Source organism: Lissotriton helveticus, chromosome 7 (assembly GCF_964261635.1).
Source record: "Lissotriton helveticus chromosome 7, aLisHel1.1, whole genome shotgun sequence".
Taxonomy (NCBI): domain Eukaryota; kingdom Metazoa; phylum Chordata; class Amphibia; order Caudata; family Salamandridae; genus Lissotriton; species Lissotriton helveticus.
Genome location: NC_136068.1, coordinates 898,413,896 through 898,432,351, shown reverse-complemented (window position 1 = coordinate 898,432,351; position 18,456 = coordinate 898,413,896). Strand labels below are relative to the sequence as shown.

The following is an 18,456-nucleotide window of genomic DNA, read 5'->3' as shown; positions in this document are numbered from 1 at the left end:
GACTTCCCTGCTGTCAATCATAAACCATGGCACCAATTTAATCATATTAGGACCATACTTTTTACATATTGCCCAGCTCTATTGAACATGCCTGAAATCTGCATATCTCCTTGGTGGCCTGATGTCTCAGGATACCAAACCATTCAATTTATTGTGCGGTTTCTTAATCTGCTCATTAACCCCTTCGCTGCTGGGCTGTTTCCCCCGCTGGGCGGGGGAGGGGTGGCGCGCACAGCGCCCCGGTGCTCATGACGAGCTCAGCTCGTCATGAGCCACGGTGCTCGTGTGCTTGTCATGACTGCGCCCGTTTAATGGAACGCTCAGCACAGCAGGGGAATCAGCCCAGCAGGCGAGCGTTCCAACGGTCCTGAAGAGCTCAGCTCGTCATGAGCACACGAGCGCCCTGGCTCATGACGAGCTGACCTCGTCATGAGCACAGGAGGGGTTAATGGACCATTCTCCATAAATAGGGCCCCTTGTGTGCTGTTAAAAAGTTTGTGGAACGGTTTACTGTTTCAAGGGATACTTAGCAGAATTGGGTGTTTGTTTTTTGGCGGGTTTTAATGTTGTAAAACCTGCCAAAAAACAATCTGGTTTAATGCATTCTTCAACCATACAACGAAGATTCTAACAATGTTGCTCATGGTATTGCCATCTCTGTTTGCACACAACAGTTGGGCATTAACCACCCTGTATCTAAATGCTGTGTGACTTGCACATGGACAAATCGTTCCAGATCTTTTTCTAACTATCTGGATGCTGAAGTCAGTGGCCAGAACTTGTTTGGACTCCTTTTGAAACCATTCCCTATTGTTTCTCAAGTTTGACACTTTGGATTGTGCCCCTTGTCGTGATTATATGGTGGTGATGGATTCTCCCCCAGTCCCCCCACACCTCCCCCCCCCAAAACCAAATCCAATATTCACTTGCCATCATAATCCTAAGTGAAGAAGACCCTTTAAGAAGGTTGAGTGCGGCCTGCTAGAATATGCCACTTTAGTTCACATGCGTTTACCACGCATGCCATTACAACGCGGTTGTTACAACGACCATGTTACCTCTCATACCATTAAAATTAAAGTCTGAATAACGACTTGCTGTAGGGGGGTGCTGGATTTTGGAATAGTATAATTTACTATTCCAACTCTAGTCCGTGCAACAGTAGGGAAGGATTTTAAATGCAACACCATCTACCCCCTACAGTAAGTTGATGTTCCGACTTGAGCTGTAATGGCACACGTGATTTTGCATTCGTGGTAAACTAGGTTTACCAGCCTGTTATAGCCGTCCTAGCAAATACCTAATTTCAGTGACCTATACAATCTCCTACTCTATCCCTTTTATATAGCTCCCAATGTCCCAATCCCTTGATTGATTTCTCGCCCTATTCTTGTTTTGTTGCCATGCATCCTCTCCTTCGTAACCAGATCTCTGCTGCTCAGTGAGTGATGTCCTAGAATGTGAATGTATGCATTGAGAGATCAGTTTGAGAGTGGGCTGGGCTGAGCAGCAGCAGGCTTCTCCTGGTGGGGCTATGCATTTACCAACGTATCTACCTGTAATCTGAACATATTCTTTACAATAAAATCTTCCTATTTTCTACATTACCGGCTATGTGACTTGTTGCCTAGGAGGGTATACACTGGCAACGTATGGGGAAATTCAATGGCTCCTAAACATGTACTTCAACGTGCTTGTGTTGGACCATGTGAGTTACTGGTGATGGGGCATGATTGTCGCACCCAAACATTGCCTTTGATTGGGCATTTGAGTTGCACCCAAACGTTGCTTGTGATAGGTCAATGTTGTAGGCATTTCAGTCGTTCGCCTGTAACCTCCCTACCTACGCTCAACATCCAATGAGCTGTAAGGTTTCTTCCAGCAAATGAGCGAGGCTTTCCTGGAGGAGCATCATAGTGTGAGCTGTCCAGTGATACCATAGCAATAATGTGGGCAATAGGTTTTGAATTTGAATTTGCAGAATAGCTCGTCCCTCACACTGAAAACACAGGCCCAGAAGAGTGAGACTGTGCTTGTATCCGTAGCCTGTTAACAGCATGTACATCTCACTGGCAGCACGCTTCTCTAGGCTACTTTAATGAGCTCAGCACTTTCCACAGAAAGGAGCGAGCACCGTGAACTTAAAAAATGTCAAACAAGAAATTCCTTGCTGCTCAGCTGTTGTAGCAGTATCATTCAATAAAACCGTATTCACAAACCAAGTCTCACGCGAGCCAGGCTTTAAGAAATACATTCAAATGCATGGACTTCTGCACTGCTCAAGTTAGGTGTTGCTGTTCACTATTGCATAGCCACGCTTGCAGCAGGCACCCAACATGAGGCGGAGTAAAGCTTGTTAGTCTTATTCACCATGCTACCTTATCGGCTACATGACGTCTGCCTAGGAGTTGATCTCGTTATTACAATATCTAGCGTATACAAAACGCGATTCTCTAAAGCCTTATACTTTCATGTAGAGATTGTTTTCTCAATTAAAAAATATTCTCACTCCGACACCTTTGCTTCCACCGTTCAATCCTCAGTTTCTGCTACCCCGTGTACCCCAGCACTTATTACCATTCTACAGCATTTAATTGGACCTTGCTTACCACACACCTAGCAAATGGCCTGTTCCATGGAGTGACCTTGAATCAAAACCAACTGCTCAAAGTTAAGCAACAGTGACATGTCCTCGAGTTTTTGATTTTAATTTTTTTTTTTTTTTTTTTTTTTTTTACTTTTACCTTGCTGATTTCCACCACTTCTGGCGTGCTGCTAATTTATAAATGCCAATCATTCTGTTCTCCACACCTGTTCCTATGAAGCTTAAAACTGCCACTAATTCTCAATTAACTCTGGGTTTCGAGCGAGCGCTCTTGAGCCTCTGTTTAATTTCCAAGTTGGATGACGTCTGGCTGATGAAGCCTTTTTCCTTTGGTTCCTCTTGAAGTGAGCTTGCTTAAGTTTAGCATACTGTATGGGCGAAGGAATATTCACCGTGTTAGAAAGGAAATGCAAAAACTTAATTAAACACCAGTTATACCTGAAACATCTACAGCGTTTTGATACCCCCAACACTAGAGCCATCTGGTATAAGACCCGATGAACTATTGAGGTCCAATGACTGTTGAGCAAAGCAAATGGTTCAAAGCAGGAAGCCAAAAAATGTTAAGCAAGACCAGTTGTTAAATCAACACTGCTTACAGTAGCTTGAATGGTCTGAGGCATTCCCGCTAAAAATTCGCAAGTAATAATCCTTCATTAATGCCTTCATTAATGCCTGCTGATCGGATCCAGTAGTTGCACGTCTTCAACCCGAAACAACTGCTCCCCTGCTACACACGAAGGTACACTTTCAATGAATAAAACTTAATGGCATTCTAATCTTGCTAAAAGCTGCATCTTCCCGAGTGGTGAACAGCAGAGAACTGTCTGAAGCTAGTTCTATCACTGGCCATGGCCAGACCTCAATTCGGGCCTGTTAATTATAGTTTGAAGGGATAATGCATCATAAAGTTTGTAACAGTTCTTTCTTTGTGTTGTGGGGGATATGGGGCTAAATGTGATTGTCCAGTTGTACTGTGTTCTGGCAGGGGGTGTCCAGCGAGTCCATTGGGCAAAAAAACAATTGGTGTTCCACCACTCAGCCAGTTTATCCTAGACTCACTTCAACAGGGTTATGTTGATTGGTAGCGAATGGGCTTTAAGTGCAAGTCCAGCATATCCATGAATTTAATTGATGGGTTTGTGCTGCCTTTACTGTCAATTGGATCTTTTTTTTTTTTCTCCTTATTAAGTTCCGTGCTACCACATTTCCAGCTCCTGCCAATACAATTGTTAGTTAATCTTTAGAACTAGCTGTATTTAAAGAGTTCAGTGGGCCTGGATGTGCCGAGCACGTGGCTTAGTGATGAAATCGTAAGTCGAACTAGAGTTGAAGGAATGGAATATTTCTACGGTATACCTTATGGTTGCGCTGTAAGATGGGACTGTTCTTAGTTTTTCAAGGGGTCGTTATGTAGACGCTTCGTGCATACATGTGATGGAGCATATTTGTTTTGAGGAATTATTTTAGTCTATTCACTTGACTCCTATATTGTAAAGGTGATCTGCTGTGACACCTTGGACCCATTTTGATCCACTCTATCGCCTTTCTCCCTTGTTAAATTAAAGACTTAATCATTTTATTAATCTTATAGCGATGTATACCAGGAAACTAACACGCTTTTTGTGTATTGAACTTTAAGTTAAGGAGCACCTATCTAAAGCCCTGTAGCCAGAAGGTTTGAGTTGGCATGACACCCAGAACATTTATTGTACTATGCTGTGAATATTTGGTTATTCAATCCGCCCCAGTTTACTTAATACTGGCATTTTTTGCTTCGCCATTTGGTGTTTGTAAAGCACCTTAATAACAAGCTTGTTTTTTCTTTTAGGTACAGCCAAAGCATCTGGGTTGTGTTGGCTTAAGTTGCTTTTACCTGGCTGTCAAAGGAACAGAGGAGGAAAAGAACGTGCCTTTAGCCACCGATCTCATCCGAATCAGCCAGTATAAGTTCACAGTTTGTGATATGATGAGAATGGAGAAGATTGTCGTAGAGAAACTGAGTTGGAAAGTTAAATCTACAACTGCATATCATTTTTTACAACTTTATCATTCACTTGTCTACGAGAATTTAGATTTTGAAAGGTAATGCCTTGCTGACTTATGCAGTTGTATTTGTTTTACTGCTTTTAGTGAGTTTGTGTGCAGCTAAGCCTGTGTTAACTGTAGAACATTTCATTCGGCACAAGTTTGCTTATTTGCACTTATTCTGATGGTCCTCTTGTCCACTGTTGCAGTCCCTGTTAATACTTGCATATCTGAAGGGTAAATATTATGTTGGCGGCCTGTGGATCCATCTGACCTTTTAAAGATTGTGCAAAACAACTTCCTCAGTATTTGCACCATAAGGGTGTTGGATTACTTCGCTGGCGCAAGTGAAGGGTTTGTAACCCAAGTGTTATAGTTACCATTTAAAAAAACACAAAAAACCCCACCAAGGTTCTAATAACTAGGGATTTATATTTGTGGGTGTGTGCATATATAGATATATGTAGCCTATACATTAAGTGTGCATATGGTTTGGTATATCAAGTTTCAAATAAACCAATTAATGACTTACCTTGTTTCAGTAGTTTATAAATGGAAGTGCAATCGTTTTAGAACATGATTTATTGTAGTACTTGCCGTTTGATTATTTGTGTCTTTGTGTATTTTTTAGAAAAAAGAACTTCTGCTTTGAAAGGCTTGAAGCACATCTTAAAGCTTGCCACTGCAGACTACTTTTCTCCAAAGCTAAGGTGAGTAAAGCAGTCCTTTTTGAAATCAAATCATTTTCAGGTGGTGGCTCGTACCTCCTATTTGTATTCAAGACCCAGTGGAGAGTGAAGTATAAAGGTTTACTTGTACTTTTTTTGGTGTGATTATTTCCCTTCACAGATCTCCTCTTTACCAGCACCTTAGACTGCATAACTTCACAAAGCAATGCATGTTCAATGAAACGATATATTTAATGCCAAAGGCTGCCACACTTCATGATGGACTATGGAAAGAAGTCTGTTTCAAAACGCACTCACTACCCCGCCCCCCCCCCCCACACACACACACACACACACACACCTACACCTGGTGGCAGGCCTATTGCCGGGCTAGTTTCCTTTTCATAGGTGGACTTTGCTGCTGTCCATGCACTAGTCTCTGTATGACCATGTGAATTGCCCATCCCCGGTACGCAGCCTCTCTGTTGCCTGTGAGAGCTAACACATTCTTCAATCCTGTACATCACTGATTGGTCCCAGCTCTGTTAAAACCTCTTTAATTCCAGTCTTCTCGTTCTGTGTACACAATCCATTGGCCATCTGTCCACAAGAGACAAGGGTCGAAGCGTTGACAATTACTCCGTGGGAAGACTGAAACTACTGTTCCTGTTCAAACTACATTCAGCTTTGGCCCTTGACACAGTGACCACTTGCTGTTTTTACTCTCTTCTCGGCATTGCACAGATGGTTTGCAAAGATCTGAGTGTAGGTAATCCTAATAAGAATGTTTCACATATTTGATTGGTTAACTACTATGCAAAATATGCCGTTATGAGAATTGAATTAAAATGTTTTTTGTAAATGTTATCCCCTTTAGTATTTTATAAGCAACGCTTGAAAGTCAAGTGTATTTATTTTTTCTCACTTTTGTGGATATGATGTGACCTATATGCCGATAGAAAAAAGATAAACCTAATTCCTGCGGCGCAATTCAAATCTAGATTTAGTAATTTATTACTATTTCAGAGGTAGCATTAGATAAGGAAAAACCTTCAGACTAGTATACTCTGACAGCCTTTTTCAATGGCCTCTGGTTTGGGTAGAAATTACATCAAACACACAAGTGCTGGAGGAATGCTTGTAATAAGCATAACCATCGCTTGGGGTAGCATTCCAACTCCTAATTTTAGTTCACGATGACACCTTAGCTTGGACCAAGTCATATACAAATCTATCTTGACTGTCCTTCAGTGGAACAGTCGAGCCTGAACTGCCAGACTGTCCTCACTGAACCAGAACACAAACATACTGAGAATATTTTCGCCCTGATTGGGGCTGTACGGTTGGGTGTAGATTACCCTGAAAACCTGAAACAAAAAAAATCAAATTTGGTGGGACAAGGAGGGGAGGGCATTTTATGTGTAGGATGCCACAAAGAATGGTGGCTAAGAATGTTGCCTATGTCTTCAGTTGCTTATGGTCTGTAATTGCATTAGAACGAAATGTCTGACCAATTTTCGCCCCACCTCCCTATGTCACTCAGTTTTTGCAGTACTTCTGGTATTTTGACAAGCAAGTGTTACAAACCTGTTTGCTTTGGTTTCTGAAATCTGAAGACCAGTGCTTGCTTGTGTTTTTTTCTTAGCCCTCTGTGTTGGCTCTTTCCATAATGGCACTGGAAATTCAAGAGCAGAAGCTACATGAGTTGACAGACGCTGTAGAAGGCCTCCAGAAGCATTCCAAGGTAAGCACTGACCGTATCCAGTCAATTAAGTGACAGAAGGACTTGCAGCAGGAGTTACTCTGGTTTTAATTGGCTTTTTAGTGTTTGGATGTGCTGCAGTGGGAGGCTATTTCTGCACATCTGTATCACTGTAAGAAATGGTTTCTGACTTGCTGGGGTATGCCCATATGCCAGGCAGAGCCCACCACTCTAGTCGGGGCAAGTCAGTTACACCCAAATATAACCTGTACTCACCTTCTGGTAGCTTGGCGCAGATGAGGAAGGCTTATCAGAAACCATGTGTAAAGAATTTGTGAAACACAATGAATAAACCACAAAAGACCCCACATAATATTATATAAAAAATATAGTATAGTGTACTGAACCTCCAAGAGCAAAACGACATGAATTTAAATCCTGTGATAGTACTCACCATAACCATGCAGGAATCAAAACATACATTATAACATCAGGGTTTGAAAATAAGCAGCTAAGTTAGATTCATAACTATAAATCATGATGAACACAGGGTGCAGCACACCTGCACTCCTATTAGACTTTGTGGTAATTTGGCTCCAAATGTAGGGCATCCAAGCGCCTTATGCCGATTTACCTTCAATACAGTAATTGTTTCTGAATGTGTCACATTCTGATGGGACCTCGGTTGATGGCTCACTCCGAATTGCCACAAATAACAATTGCCAAAGGCAGGACCCAAGGGGGGGGGGGCACACGCTGGGAAATCCAGCAGGGAGACCTCACGCATTCCCCTGCATGAAAATAAGCAAGGCAGCTGCCTGCTAACACACAGTGCAGCTATTGACCAAGGCCCTCTTGTACAGCAATAATGCCGTCCTGAGGCTGTAGCAACTCCAGGGCCTCTCAGACGGCTGTCAATGTAAAAACTGAGCTGCCCGTGAACACATTGGGCGACTTTGAGAATTTAGGCTGCTCTGCACACCCTCTCTATACCCGGGTGCCACACTCTGCTACAAAAGATAGTACCATGGTGGCCTCTGGCATGGCTCTACTCCCCACGTCCTGTCTGACAGTCATGCCCTGCTTACTTTCTGTTGGCAGCTGGAACTCCGGCAGCGCTGTAATCTGCCAACACAAGGTTGTAACCCATATTGGTGCAGTTCGGACTTCCACTTTTGCGTTAGTCAACCACATGCTGTTTGACAAAGAGAAATGCTCAGCACGTGCTGACTTCACACTTATAGTTGCTGGACTCTAGGTTACAAGGCAGTGATGAAGCAGAGTCTTGCCTGGGCCGGAGATTCTTAAAGAACAAGGGAATGGTGTCAAGCTGTGCCTTTGGAGAGCATTAGCAGTGAGCACAGGGCAAGGTGACAGGCAGCAGGCCAGCACATCTAAAATTAGTTGCAGAATGGCGGCCCCTCCTTCTGCGCAGCAAGCAGTAGGCCAAAACAGCAAAGCCGTCCACATGACTGGCGGTTTCTACTGGCAGCACAGCAGTCCTTTAGCACTGTGAGGCATATAAATCAAGCAAGGTCTGGTTACAAGTCCAATCGGAGTCTCAAATCTTGGCCAAATCCCTTGTACGTAAACTCCAAGCCCAGATGATATCATAGTTAGCAATAACCGTCGTTCAGTGAAATGGGCGTACATGTTGGAGCATGACTAATTGTTGGCAAACGTTTATAGTACTTTTGCTAACATTTTTGGCACATATGAGGTTGCACAAGTTGAGAGCACATTCCCAGATTCACACATGGGGTTTTTCAAAGCACTTATCCCGTTAGTTACCAAAAAAAACAAAGACTGGTAGAGATAGTAATCCCCAGTTGGCAGGGAAATCCTGGTATAACCAGGAATGTCGCATCTCAAAGGCCGACTTAGTTCATGCAATAAAAAATAACAATATGTTGATAGTTAAAGAGGCTAGGCTAAAATACAGGAGAATACAAGAGAAGGCGAAAGCCTCTTGGGACGAAGAGATTTGGTACAATATGCTAACTGCGGCGGAGAACAGTGACCAAATGTTATTTTGGAAAATAGTGGCCAAAGGAAACAAAAGAGAGGATCGAGGGAGGTCTTCCTTGATGAGACCACTTGGATCGAGCATTTCACTAAGTTGTATGATGCTCCCTAGGAAGATTGTTTTTTTCCTGAGGCTGAGTTATTGCTGAACCCAAGTGAAGATACATTCGATTTTGACCTACAGGAAACTGAACTGGCTAATGAGTTAAAAATGGGAAGGCCCCCGGATTAGACAAAATTCCGGGAGATTTATACAAACACGAAATCAGTATCTTGGACCCCTATATTAACAGTTTATGTAATGCTGTAGCTGCGGGTGCAGATTTTCCGGAGACATGGAGGGGGCGGGGGGGGCGCAGAAATCATTACAATTTTTAAAAAGGGCGACAGGAGCGATCCTGTGAATTATGGTCCTAACAGTTTAATTGATATTTTACAGAATATTTATGCAAGGCATATTTTAAATCTCATAAATATCTGGATGGAGGAAAAAGCGGTGCTCTCAACGTTCCAAGCAGGGTTTAGAGCCAAAATGAGTACTATAGATCAGGTCCTTAGGTTTTGCTGCTTGTGTTGGGAAGTATGTAAATGTAAGAAAGGGCCCTCTATATGTAGCCTTTGTAGACCTTCGGCTGCGTTTGATTTTAACCCCTCGAAAACTGTTATGGGAGACACTTAGCTGTCCAGGGCTACCAGCCAACCTTTTAGAGCAGGTTATAAAGCTGCATGAAAACAATTATGCTATAGTTGGGTGGGGCCCAGGAGGGGAGCTAACAAGACCAATACCGATTAAGAGGGGGTGTGTCAAGGATGTGTGTTGGCACCCATACTGGTTTTGTTTGTCAACGATATACCATCTTTTTTGGAGGGCTGTAACAATCGTTCTCCAAAATTGGGGGGGCGAAAGGGTCCCAGCCCTCCTCTTCGCTGACGATACCATACTCTTATCCCAAACACCCAAGGGCCTACAATGTCTACTAAATACATTCCAAACGTATTGCAGCAAAAAAGCCCTTGAGATTAACACCAACAAAACTAAGTACATGGCTATAAACCCACATAAGACCTTTAAGGAAAACTTGACTCTAATGGCCAAAAATTGAAACATGTTCAGAATTATAGCTGTTTGGGTGTTTCCTTGGATTCTAACCTACTATGGAAAACACAGATAGAAAAAAGTAAAATAATACTTACGCAAAACATGTTACCAATCATGAAAAGGCATGGAAGTAGTCTTAGCAAAGCAGTTTCGCCAGCTTTAGAGGTTTTTATGTTCAAAGCACAATCAGCAGCATTATACAGAGCTGAACTATGGGGACCCATGTCCAAAAATTCTTTGATGAAAATACATTTTATAGAGTGTTTCTAAGACTACTTGTCAGGACACCACTAATGCCACTTATTTTAGATCTGAACATGAAACGCACCGACCACCGTGCGATTCTGAGACCGTTGATGCTCTGGGTTAGACTTTGGTCGACCCCTGAGTTGTCAAATTATAAGGATAGTCTAAAAAATAATGGAACTGGATTGTTGTAATAGCATCGCATGGCTTAAACATGTTAGAACTTGGTTAAACAAGATTGGTCTAGCACATTTCTGGGATGATCTGTTAATTTTAACCCGAAACTCTAAGACAATGTTAAATCATCGTTTTGGGCATATATGGTACACAGCGTGTTAAATGAAAAAGTAAATGGATCATTAACGAGCAACTTCCTTATGTTTAAGGATAGTGCACATAACTAATGTTTTTTAGATGAAGTATACCCACCACTTGCTAAGACACTTTATATGAAATACAGATATGGTATATTGAGGATAAGTACAAGTGTAGCAAGGTGGTCAAATGATAGTAATCTATGCACTTTATGCTCAGACGAATTTAAGGAAGATGATTTGCACATTTAGTTCTTTTGTTTGGCTTATGCGGCCCCCAGAAAAAGATGGATCAGACCTCTCTGCTTACATATAGGTGTAAGATCATACAAAGAGGCAGGAAGGATTCTAAAGACTGATTCCAGTCAGGTCACTATTTTTGGTATTAGTAGGTTTTTGTTAGCTATACATTTTATAAGAGCCAAAGCGGGTCTGAGACTTTAGTAGAAACTCCTTTTTTGAAATCCAAGAGTTGCCCCATGCTAAAATATTTTTTAATATATTAATGAATACATAGTGTACATATAAAAAATATTTTAATCATTACTAGTGTTAGATCGTCCAGAATAATTATGGATTTATTTTTAATCTCGTTTTTACTTGTACATATGCCTTTTTAATCTATTTAATCAGGTTTTAAATGTAATGATGATCGCCCCCGCAATTGTCTTCCTGTAACATTATTGAACTGCACTTTATTTCATTTGGTATTTGCAATAATGTTAATCCTGTTTTAATGCATATGTATGTTTTTTTAATGCATCTTTTATGGTACTAATGTACCGAAATAAAGATTATGAATGACTAAGAACTCCAAAATGTCTTGTTCAAGAGGTGACTGGAGTGTTGTGCAATTCTTCCAACCCAGCCCTGGCTCCAGGCATCGGTAGGTGATAAATCAGCCCTTTGTGTGAGGGAAGGGCACAGCCTATACAAATGTAATTATGAATACCCCCTCCAACCCAGGAGAGCCATCCATATACAGATGAATGCCAATTTAACCCTGTCACACACCACCCTTCATGTGTGATGGTTGTCTGGAAAGTACAAGCAAAGTGCAGCTGTCACCCAGTCCCAGACATGTATTGGAGTCGGGCTGCAAAGCAGTCATGAGCACAGAAATGCCTACTTTCTAAAAGTGGTGTTTTCTAAAATAGTAGTGTAAAATCACCTGCAAGCAGTTTTTATAGCTACCATTCTTATCATGGCAATGCTACTCCTTTCAGATCAGATATTGCCACTTACAAGCATATAAGGGAATTCCCAATGCTAGCCTATGAAAGGAGTAGGCCTCACAGCAGTGGGAAACTAAATCTGCGGTATCGCAGTGGTGGCCAAGGAAGCCTATACTGTCAGCCTGGGCAAGGAGAAGATAGCGGGCTGCGAAAGTGCTTTGTTTAAAATCAGTCCTAGTTGTAATTTCACAATGTCTGGTCTTTTAATTTACAGACCCCCCCCCCCCCCCGGGCCCTCTGGTCTGTTTAAAGAAGATCTATTGAGTAAAATTGGCCAGTAAGGCCGCAAATTTTACCATATTGGGGCATCTCAACCTTCACTTTGAGAAGGGGGGGGGGGAGGCTGAGATCGCCAGTTTTTTTGGCAGACTTAGAAGCCTTCCAGTTGTCGCAACATGTTCTTGAGGGTACACATGTGGCTGGCCACTTGTTAGACCCCATGGATTTGGTCCTTTTTAGAGGAGCGGTCCTTCCAGGTCTCAGTACCATCTTTCCATTTCCAGGAATATGCCCTGTGCCAGGGGGTATCACCGGGTTCTATTTTAAGCCCTCTTTTGTTCATTCTCTGTGAGACCCTTGGCAGAAGTGGCAATAGGCAGGGGGCTGTCCTTGGTGTTGTATGCTGACGACACCCAGTTGGTAATTGCCTGTTCTAAAAACTGTAGTGCCAACTTGGAGAAGTTTAAGGAGGATCTGTTGGCCATCTCAGATTGGATGATGGCAAACTGTTTCCAGTCACATGCCAGTAAATCTGATATTTTACTGTTTAGAAAGGATTGGGAGTTATGGTCTGAGCAGTCGTGGCCGGACCAACTCCAACCTGCCCCGTTACCTAAGGAGGCTGTGAAGAACTTGGGCTGGTGGTTCGACAGCGGATTGACTTTTGAGAAGCAGTCCAAAGCTGTTGCCGCTGTCTGTTTTGGGCTCTTGCGAGGGTTGAGACCCTTGCTTGGTTTTTTCCCTCCTAGAGTTCGTCAGACTATTGTGCAGGCGTCCATTCTCTCCAGGCTTGATTATGGTAACTCTCTATACTTAGGCGCTAACAAAGCCATCATTAAACGCCTACAGAGGGTACAGAACGCGGCGGCGCGTCTTCTGGTGGCCTTAACTAGATCTTGCTCGGTTGCTCCCCAAGCTTCATTGGCTGCCCATCAAAAAGCGCATTCAGTTTAAGGTATTGTGCATTTCACATAAGATTTTGATGCATTCTGGGCTATTCTGCCTGTTGATGCCCTATGTGCCTGGGCGTGCATTGTGATCTGCTGACCCAGCGCTTGTTTGTGTTCCTCCAGTCCGGAGAGCGACGGGCAGGGGGCCGCTCTTTTCGCCTTTTAGCGGCAAAACTCTGGAACTCGCTCCCAGCTCACATTCGAGATGTTCCTAATCTCTTAGTGTTTCGTAAAGCCATACAAACCTGGTTGTTCCCAATATTTGATGTCTAATTTCTAGGTTTGGTCTCTCCTGCTTCTGTTTTTGGTTTCTGGTTGCGCTGGGACGCCTCGTTGCTAAGGCAGCCATGTGCATTACAAAGCTTAAACTAGTTCTGAACTGCCACTCTGCCATTAAAGGGTTTCTTGAAGGTAACTACTATATCATTACTGAGGGAGGGACCACAGTCATGTGTTTAAAGATCAGTAGGGTGTATTTGGCCATCTCAAACCTGCACAACAGTGGATGGCCGTCTACTTCAAAGTGATTTTAACACCTTTTACAGGGAAGGAACAAAGTGTAAATCACTTAGTCATACGTGTCCAGCAAGTGGACTCTTACCAACTCATCCATTTTTTGAAAACTTTTTTTGTGCCCATTGTCGGTCACATTTGAATTCGGGGGGCTAGCAAGGTTGTTGAAAGCTGTGATTGAGTTGGAATTTCAGCTAAAAGATGTAAAAAGACTTTACGAACAATATTGGCACCACGGTTTTGAGTGGGCACTAAATTAGTGTTTGCCCAGCCTGAGTTATGGATTTAATGCCATTTTATGGGTATAGTGATTCATGCAGCATCGCGTTCTGAAGTTGCTTCTGAACACTTTGATGGCAAAACTGTAGATGTGGTTAATTCTTTTACTCCATTTCATAACAACCCTGTGTAGCAGAGCTTCCTGTCATGTAGATCTTGCTTACACAGAGGTTAGTTTTCTGTCTGGCCTCAGACAGCCTAGTGCCCCTGGAATGCACTGAGACTGAATGGTACACTGGGTAATGCAGAAACTGAGCTTGTGGTTTCTATGGAGGCATATATGCTTTGCTAGGTAGAAGCATGTGTATATATAATTGGTTATTTCACTATCCAACTTGAACATACAGAAAACTGCATTGAGATGGAACCTGACGTTTTTGTGAACATGGGAGTTGGTGCTTTGGCAAATGCTGTAGCTTATGATTATGATTGCTGCCTTTTGGTTTGACTGTGTTGCACAAGTTGCTTTGGTTGAAGGTCATTGCATATTCTGGTCTTGGATTTGTTTTTAAGTTTTGCGTCATCCTTTTATTTTTCTTCCATCACTATAGATAATTAGCCGAGATTTGTTAGTTTGGAAGGAGATGGTGTCAAAGTGTTTAGCAGAATATTCATCTACCAAGTGTTCAAAACCAAATGTCCAAAAACTGAAGTGGATTGTGTCTGGGCGTACAGCACGACAACTACGGCACAGTTTCTACCGGATGGAACACCTTCCAACGATTCCAGAGAGCAGCTTCTAGCATGCTCTGACTCCAATACAGTAAGTTACATATGTATTCTAGCTAACAATTTTTGTTGAAATAAACCGCAAAGGTCTAAGTTCCAAACTTGTAGTCGTGGAAGATAACTGGTAGAGGCTATAGTGACTTCGGCTATAGCCGTGCCACTGATTTTAACGTATTGGTAAAGCTAGTTCCACACAGTGTGTGTAGCACTCCAGTGCCACCAACAACTTTAGAGGAAACTTGCTTTGACGTTTTAGTCTTGGCCGGTTTGAGCAGGAGGTCAGCCGGAGCTTTACTAATGCACACGCCCCTCAAGTTGCCAATGTCCTGGTCCAGTCTAAAATAGCCAGCAGTAGAAATTGCCGGTAAAGTAATATGGTTAACCTTTACCATGCTCATGACGAGCTCAGCTCGTCATGAGCCGTGGAACGCTCAGGTGCGGGGAGAATTCCCCTGCTGTGCTGAGCGTTCCACGGGAGCCGGTGCACCTGTGACGAGCTCAGCTCGTCATGAGCACAGGAGCGCCGTGCCTCATGAGGAGCTGAGCTAGTCATGAGCATGCAGGCGCTGTGCTCAATCCCCCTCCCCCAGCACAGCGGGGGAATTGCCCCCGCAGCGAAGGGGTTAAAAAATGTTTTCAAGAACATTCCACCAAAAATAAACGGATTTGCTAGCTCCCACAATATAGCATGTATTTTTAGAATGTAAAATGGCTGTGCAATGTGGTTCATGGATAGCCTTTTCCTACTTTTTAAAATGGTACACCAGCAAGCTGGTCGAGCAGACATTGAATGTGTGCTTCTAATCCAGATATTGCACCATCAGAAAGGAACTGGGCCTGTGCAGCAACCCAGTTGTCCTTTAAGTGGGGGTGCTCTAGTCCAGTAGCTGAATCAAATGCTTCCATCTTTAGCTGTAAACACCCACATAAAGCTTGTACAGCAGTCCCTTTTGACATACTTGGTTTTCTTTTACTTTTGGCCTGAAACTCATAGGTTTGGAATAAATCTCGTTTTGACTTCTAGTCGGAGACCGAAGAACGGGGATTATAAGTCATGCAATAAAAGACATTAAATTGTATGTATCCCTCCTATTTCACCTGCAAAAATACACTTCATTTACAGTTTAATCTGGGTTTTGAGTAGGTTGTAAGATTACGTTTGGATCAATTGCAGTTGTTGGAATTAAAATGGTTGAATAGAAAATTGCTATTGTCACTTTGCTTTGAGAAAATGAAATGTCTTTCTCTTAAGCATTCAACTTTTTATGAATCTGTACTCTGCAGGTTTGTGTGGAAGGTTAGATCTGTCTGCAGTTCTGGTTGCCATGTTTTTATCCTTATGCCTTACCCATGAAGGTCAGGTTGTCTGGAGCTTCTACACCAAGGGGCCTCTCACCCGTGCTAAAATTAGAAAGCAGATCACTGCTTTTAACAATCCTCCGGTTACCTGGCTCTCAACCAAGAGTGAATGTGCTAAGTCTCTGCCTTTGGATAAGCTGCCTTTCCTGTAGTAAATGCATGTGTTGGTGCAGTGTAGGCAAGTTTGAGCTTTGAAGATTCATAATATCAAAGCAGTTCTAATATTCTTTGTCTGCCGCAACTTTAACTGTACTCTCCTTGTAAAGGGGAGGGTGGGGGTGAACAAGGTGGGCTGGAGAAGTAGTCTTCGTCAAACCAATCTGCAATACCACCACTTGTGCTGTCCTACTTTTGTTCGTTTTTCTGCACTGCCCCTTTGGTAGCAGCTATCATTTGTGTGTGTAATTTTGAATTGCTAGCTTCTCATAGCTTTTATTTTGATAACTAAAGATGTACTGTTTCATCTTGTAGCCTTCCTTGTTTCTTATCTTTAGCGGCTGTCCCAATCCACAGTAGTATTCTTGGCTGGTCAAATGTGTACATATGGTTGTGGAGTTCACCCTAAATTAACGTGTAACAATCTTTTTTTTTTTTTGCAGATGTGCGAAGAAGAACATTATGCTGGCTTATTGTATTGAGCTTTGGACTATGAAGTATTTCATTAAAACTGTGAAACCAGAGAAGATAATGGTGTAGCTCAGACGAGTGTTTTTATAGCTATATATTTTTTCAAAAAATGTTAAGTTCAGGCCTAAGAAATGTATTTATCCAGAAACCTATATCATATTGATGTAGAACTAAAATGTGATCTGGAAATCTTTAGCAGTAGGTTGGTTTAAGAGCATTTAAAAAAATTTCCTTTTGTACTGAGCTACATCTTGCTGGGTGGGGAATGTTTTGCCCTTGAACATGAAGGACATGTTATCACATGTTTCCTCATTGTCAAAAGTTTAATTTTGAAGTCCTGGACTTAAACATTTTTTAATTTATTTGCACTTTATGTTCGATTTTAACCTTCAAGTTAGGATGACCTTATAGGGCAAAGCCCTACTGAAATTGATCACCATTTAAATGTATCTCCAGTTGCTTAAAGCAATAGTTTTTTCGGTGTATTAGAAGTTGTACAATGCACCTTGAAGGATGCCTGGCTAGAATGCACATGTGAACCGATTGCTTTAACACCTATGTTAGGCATGTATGCATTGACTTTTATATTGGCCATTAAATGCAGGTAATGGCCCTGAAGGACCTTTTTGTGACAGCACCTGCTTTGCATCATCCTAATCATCAACTGCTGGTTGTAGGGTATCTGTAAAGGGTAACCCTGAAGGGGGATGTAAAAACACCCATCCAACTTTAACCCATTAATGTTTTTTTGTTTTTTTAAACCTGTGCTCTTCATTTGATGTACAAACAGTAACGCAGTTGTATTTAAATTCCTGCCCTTGAATGGGAGGTCCTTATTTATAAATACTTTCTGCTAGTTTGTACAGCAGTCAGTAGCTTCTCATTTGTTAGTTTGTCACCGAGCTAAATCTGTCACCCAGGACTGGTTGTATTCATTAGAATATTCTAGTTGCAGAAGGTGCAAGCTTTTAAGGACCCTGCAATTGATCTGCAACAGTCATCCTTTTTGGAGCAAAAACAATTCACACTTTGAAAATGTTGTTGCACTTGGTGGATTCCAGAAAAGAGCAAGGATGTGTTTTAGCAGGCTAAATGTTTGAGTTAATGGTCACCTTTGTGTTGTGAGATTTAATGCTTGCTCTTAAGTTAATTACAACAGACTACTTATTAACCGCTGCTGAGTTTACTCAGCACTTTTTAGCCATTTGTTTCCAAGGCTTTAGGGTAGTCTGTTATGCTGTGGTGACTTTGGATAATGTCAGATGCAGTAGACAGATGGTTATTAAAATGAGAAATTACATGTGGTGATGATGATGGATGGATGTGTTAACAACAAACCGTATTTGACACTGCGTAAATACAAGCTCTGTAACAAGAATTTAAGAACTGTACCTTTCAATAAACTAAACTTGTTGAAAAGATGATGTTGCAGTTGTAAGCTTATTTGGGTTGTTAGGGGTATAAATAGGCGAGGGTATACATTCCTGATAAAGGCAAAAGAAATCAACCACCATAGCTTTGCCCTTCCAAAGCTTTTGAGCACATAACGCTACCAGGACTATAAACTGTAGTATTTTTATTCATTTTCTTCATAGGAAATACATGATAAAGAGCTAAACTCCAACTGAAGTTGAGGCAATTAACCTTTATTCTTGTGAGAACTGTCCAAGATCTTGAATAGATGCAAGGCAAAAGCTTCTCTGCTGAATTAACTGGATTCTTACTTTCTCCCTTACGAGTGCAAAAGTGAAAACAAGCCTTGGGACTTTCGGAGCAGAAAGGCATACACATCTCACTAGAACATAGGCGTGCATTGTAAACGCGATTTCATAATTGTGTAGCTGATGCAGAGTTCTAA

General features: G+C 42.1%; 1 protein-coding gene across 2 annotated transcripts in view; it reads left to right on the top strand.

Annotated features, from left to right (window-relative positions):
• CCNG1 (cyclin G1) overlaps nucleotides 1-18,019 on the top strand; it is a 40,036-nt gene extending 22,017 nt beyond the window's left edge. For both annotated transcript variants that reach the window (XM_078653405.1, XM_078653406.1), the window contains 5 exons: nucleotides 4,437-4,690; nucleotides 5,265-5,343; nucleotides 6,947-7,045; nucleotides 14,435-14,646; nucleotides 16,571-18,019. In XM_078653405.1, coding sequence (XP_078509531.1) covers nucleotides 4,437-4,690; nucleotides 5,265-5,343; nucleotides 6,947-7,045; nucleotides 14,435-14,626 — 624 coding nt within the window. In that variant the 3' untranslated portion in view covers nucleotides 14,627-14,646; nucleotides 16,571-18,019. The remainder of the gene's footprint in view (nucleotides 1-4,436; nucleotides 4,691-5,264; nucleotides 5,344-6,946; nucleotides 7,046-14,434; nucleotides 14,647-16,570) is intronic.
• The last annotated feature ends 437 nt before the right edge of the window (nucleotides 18,020-18,456 follow it).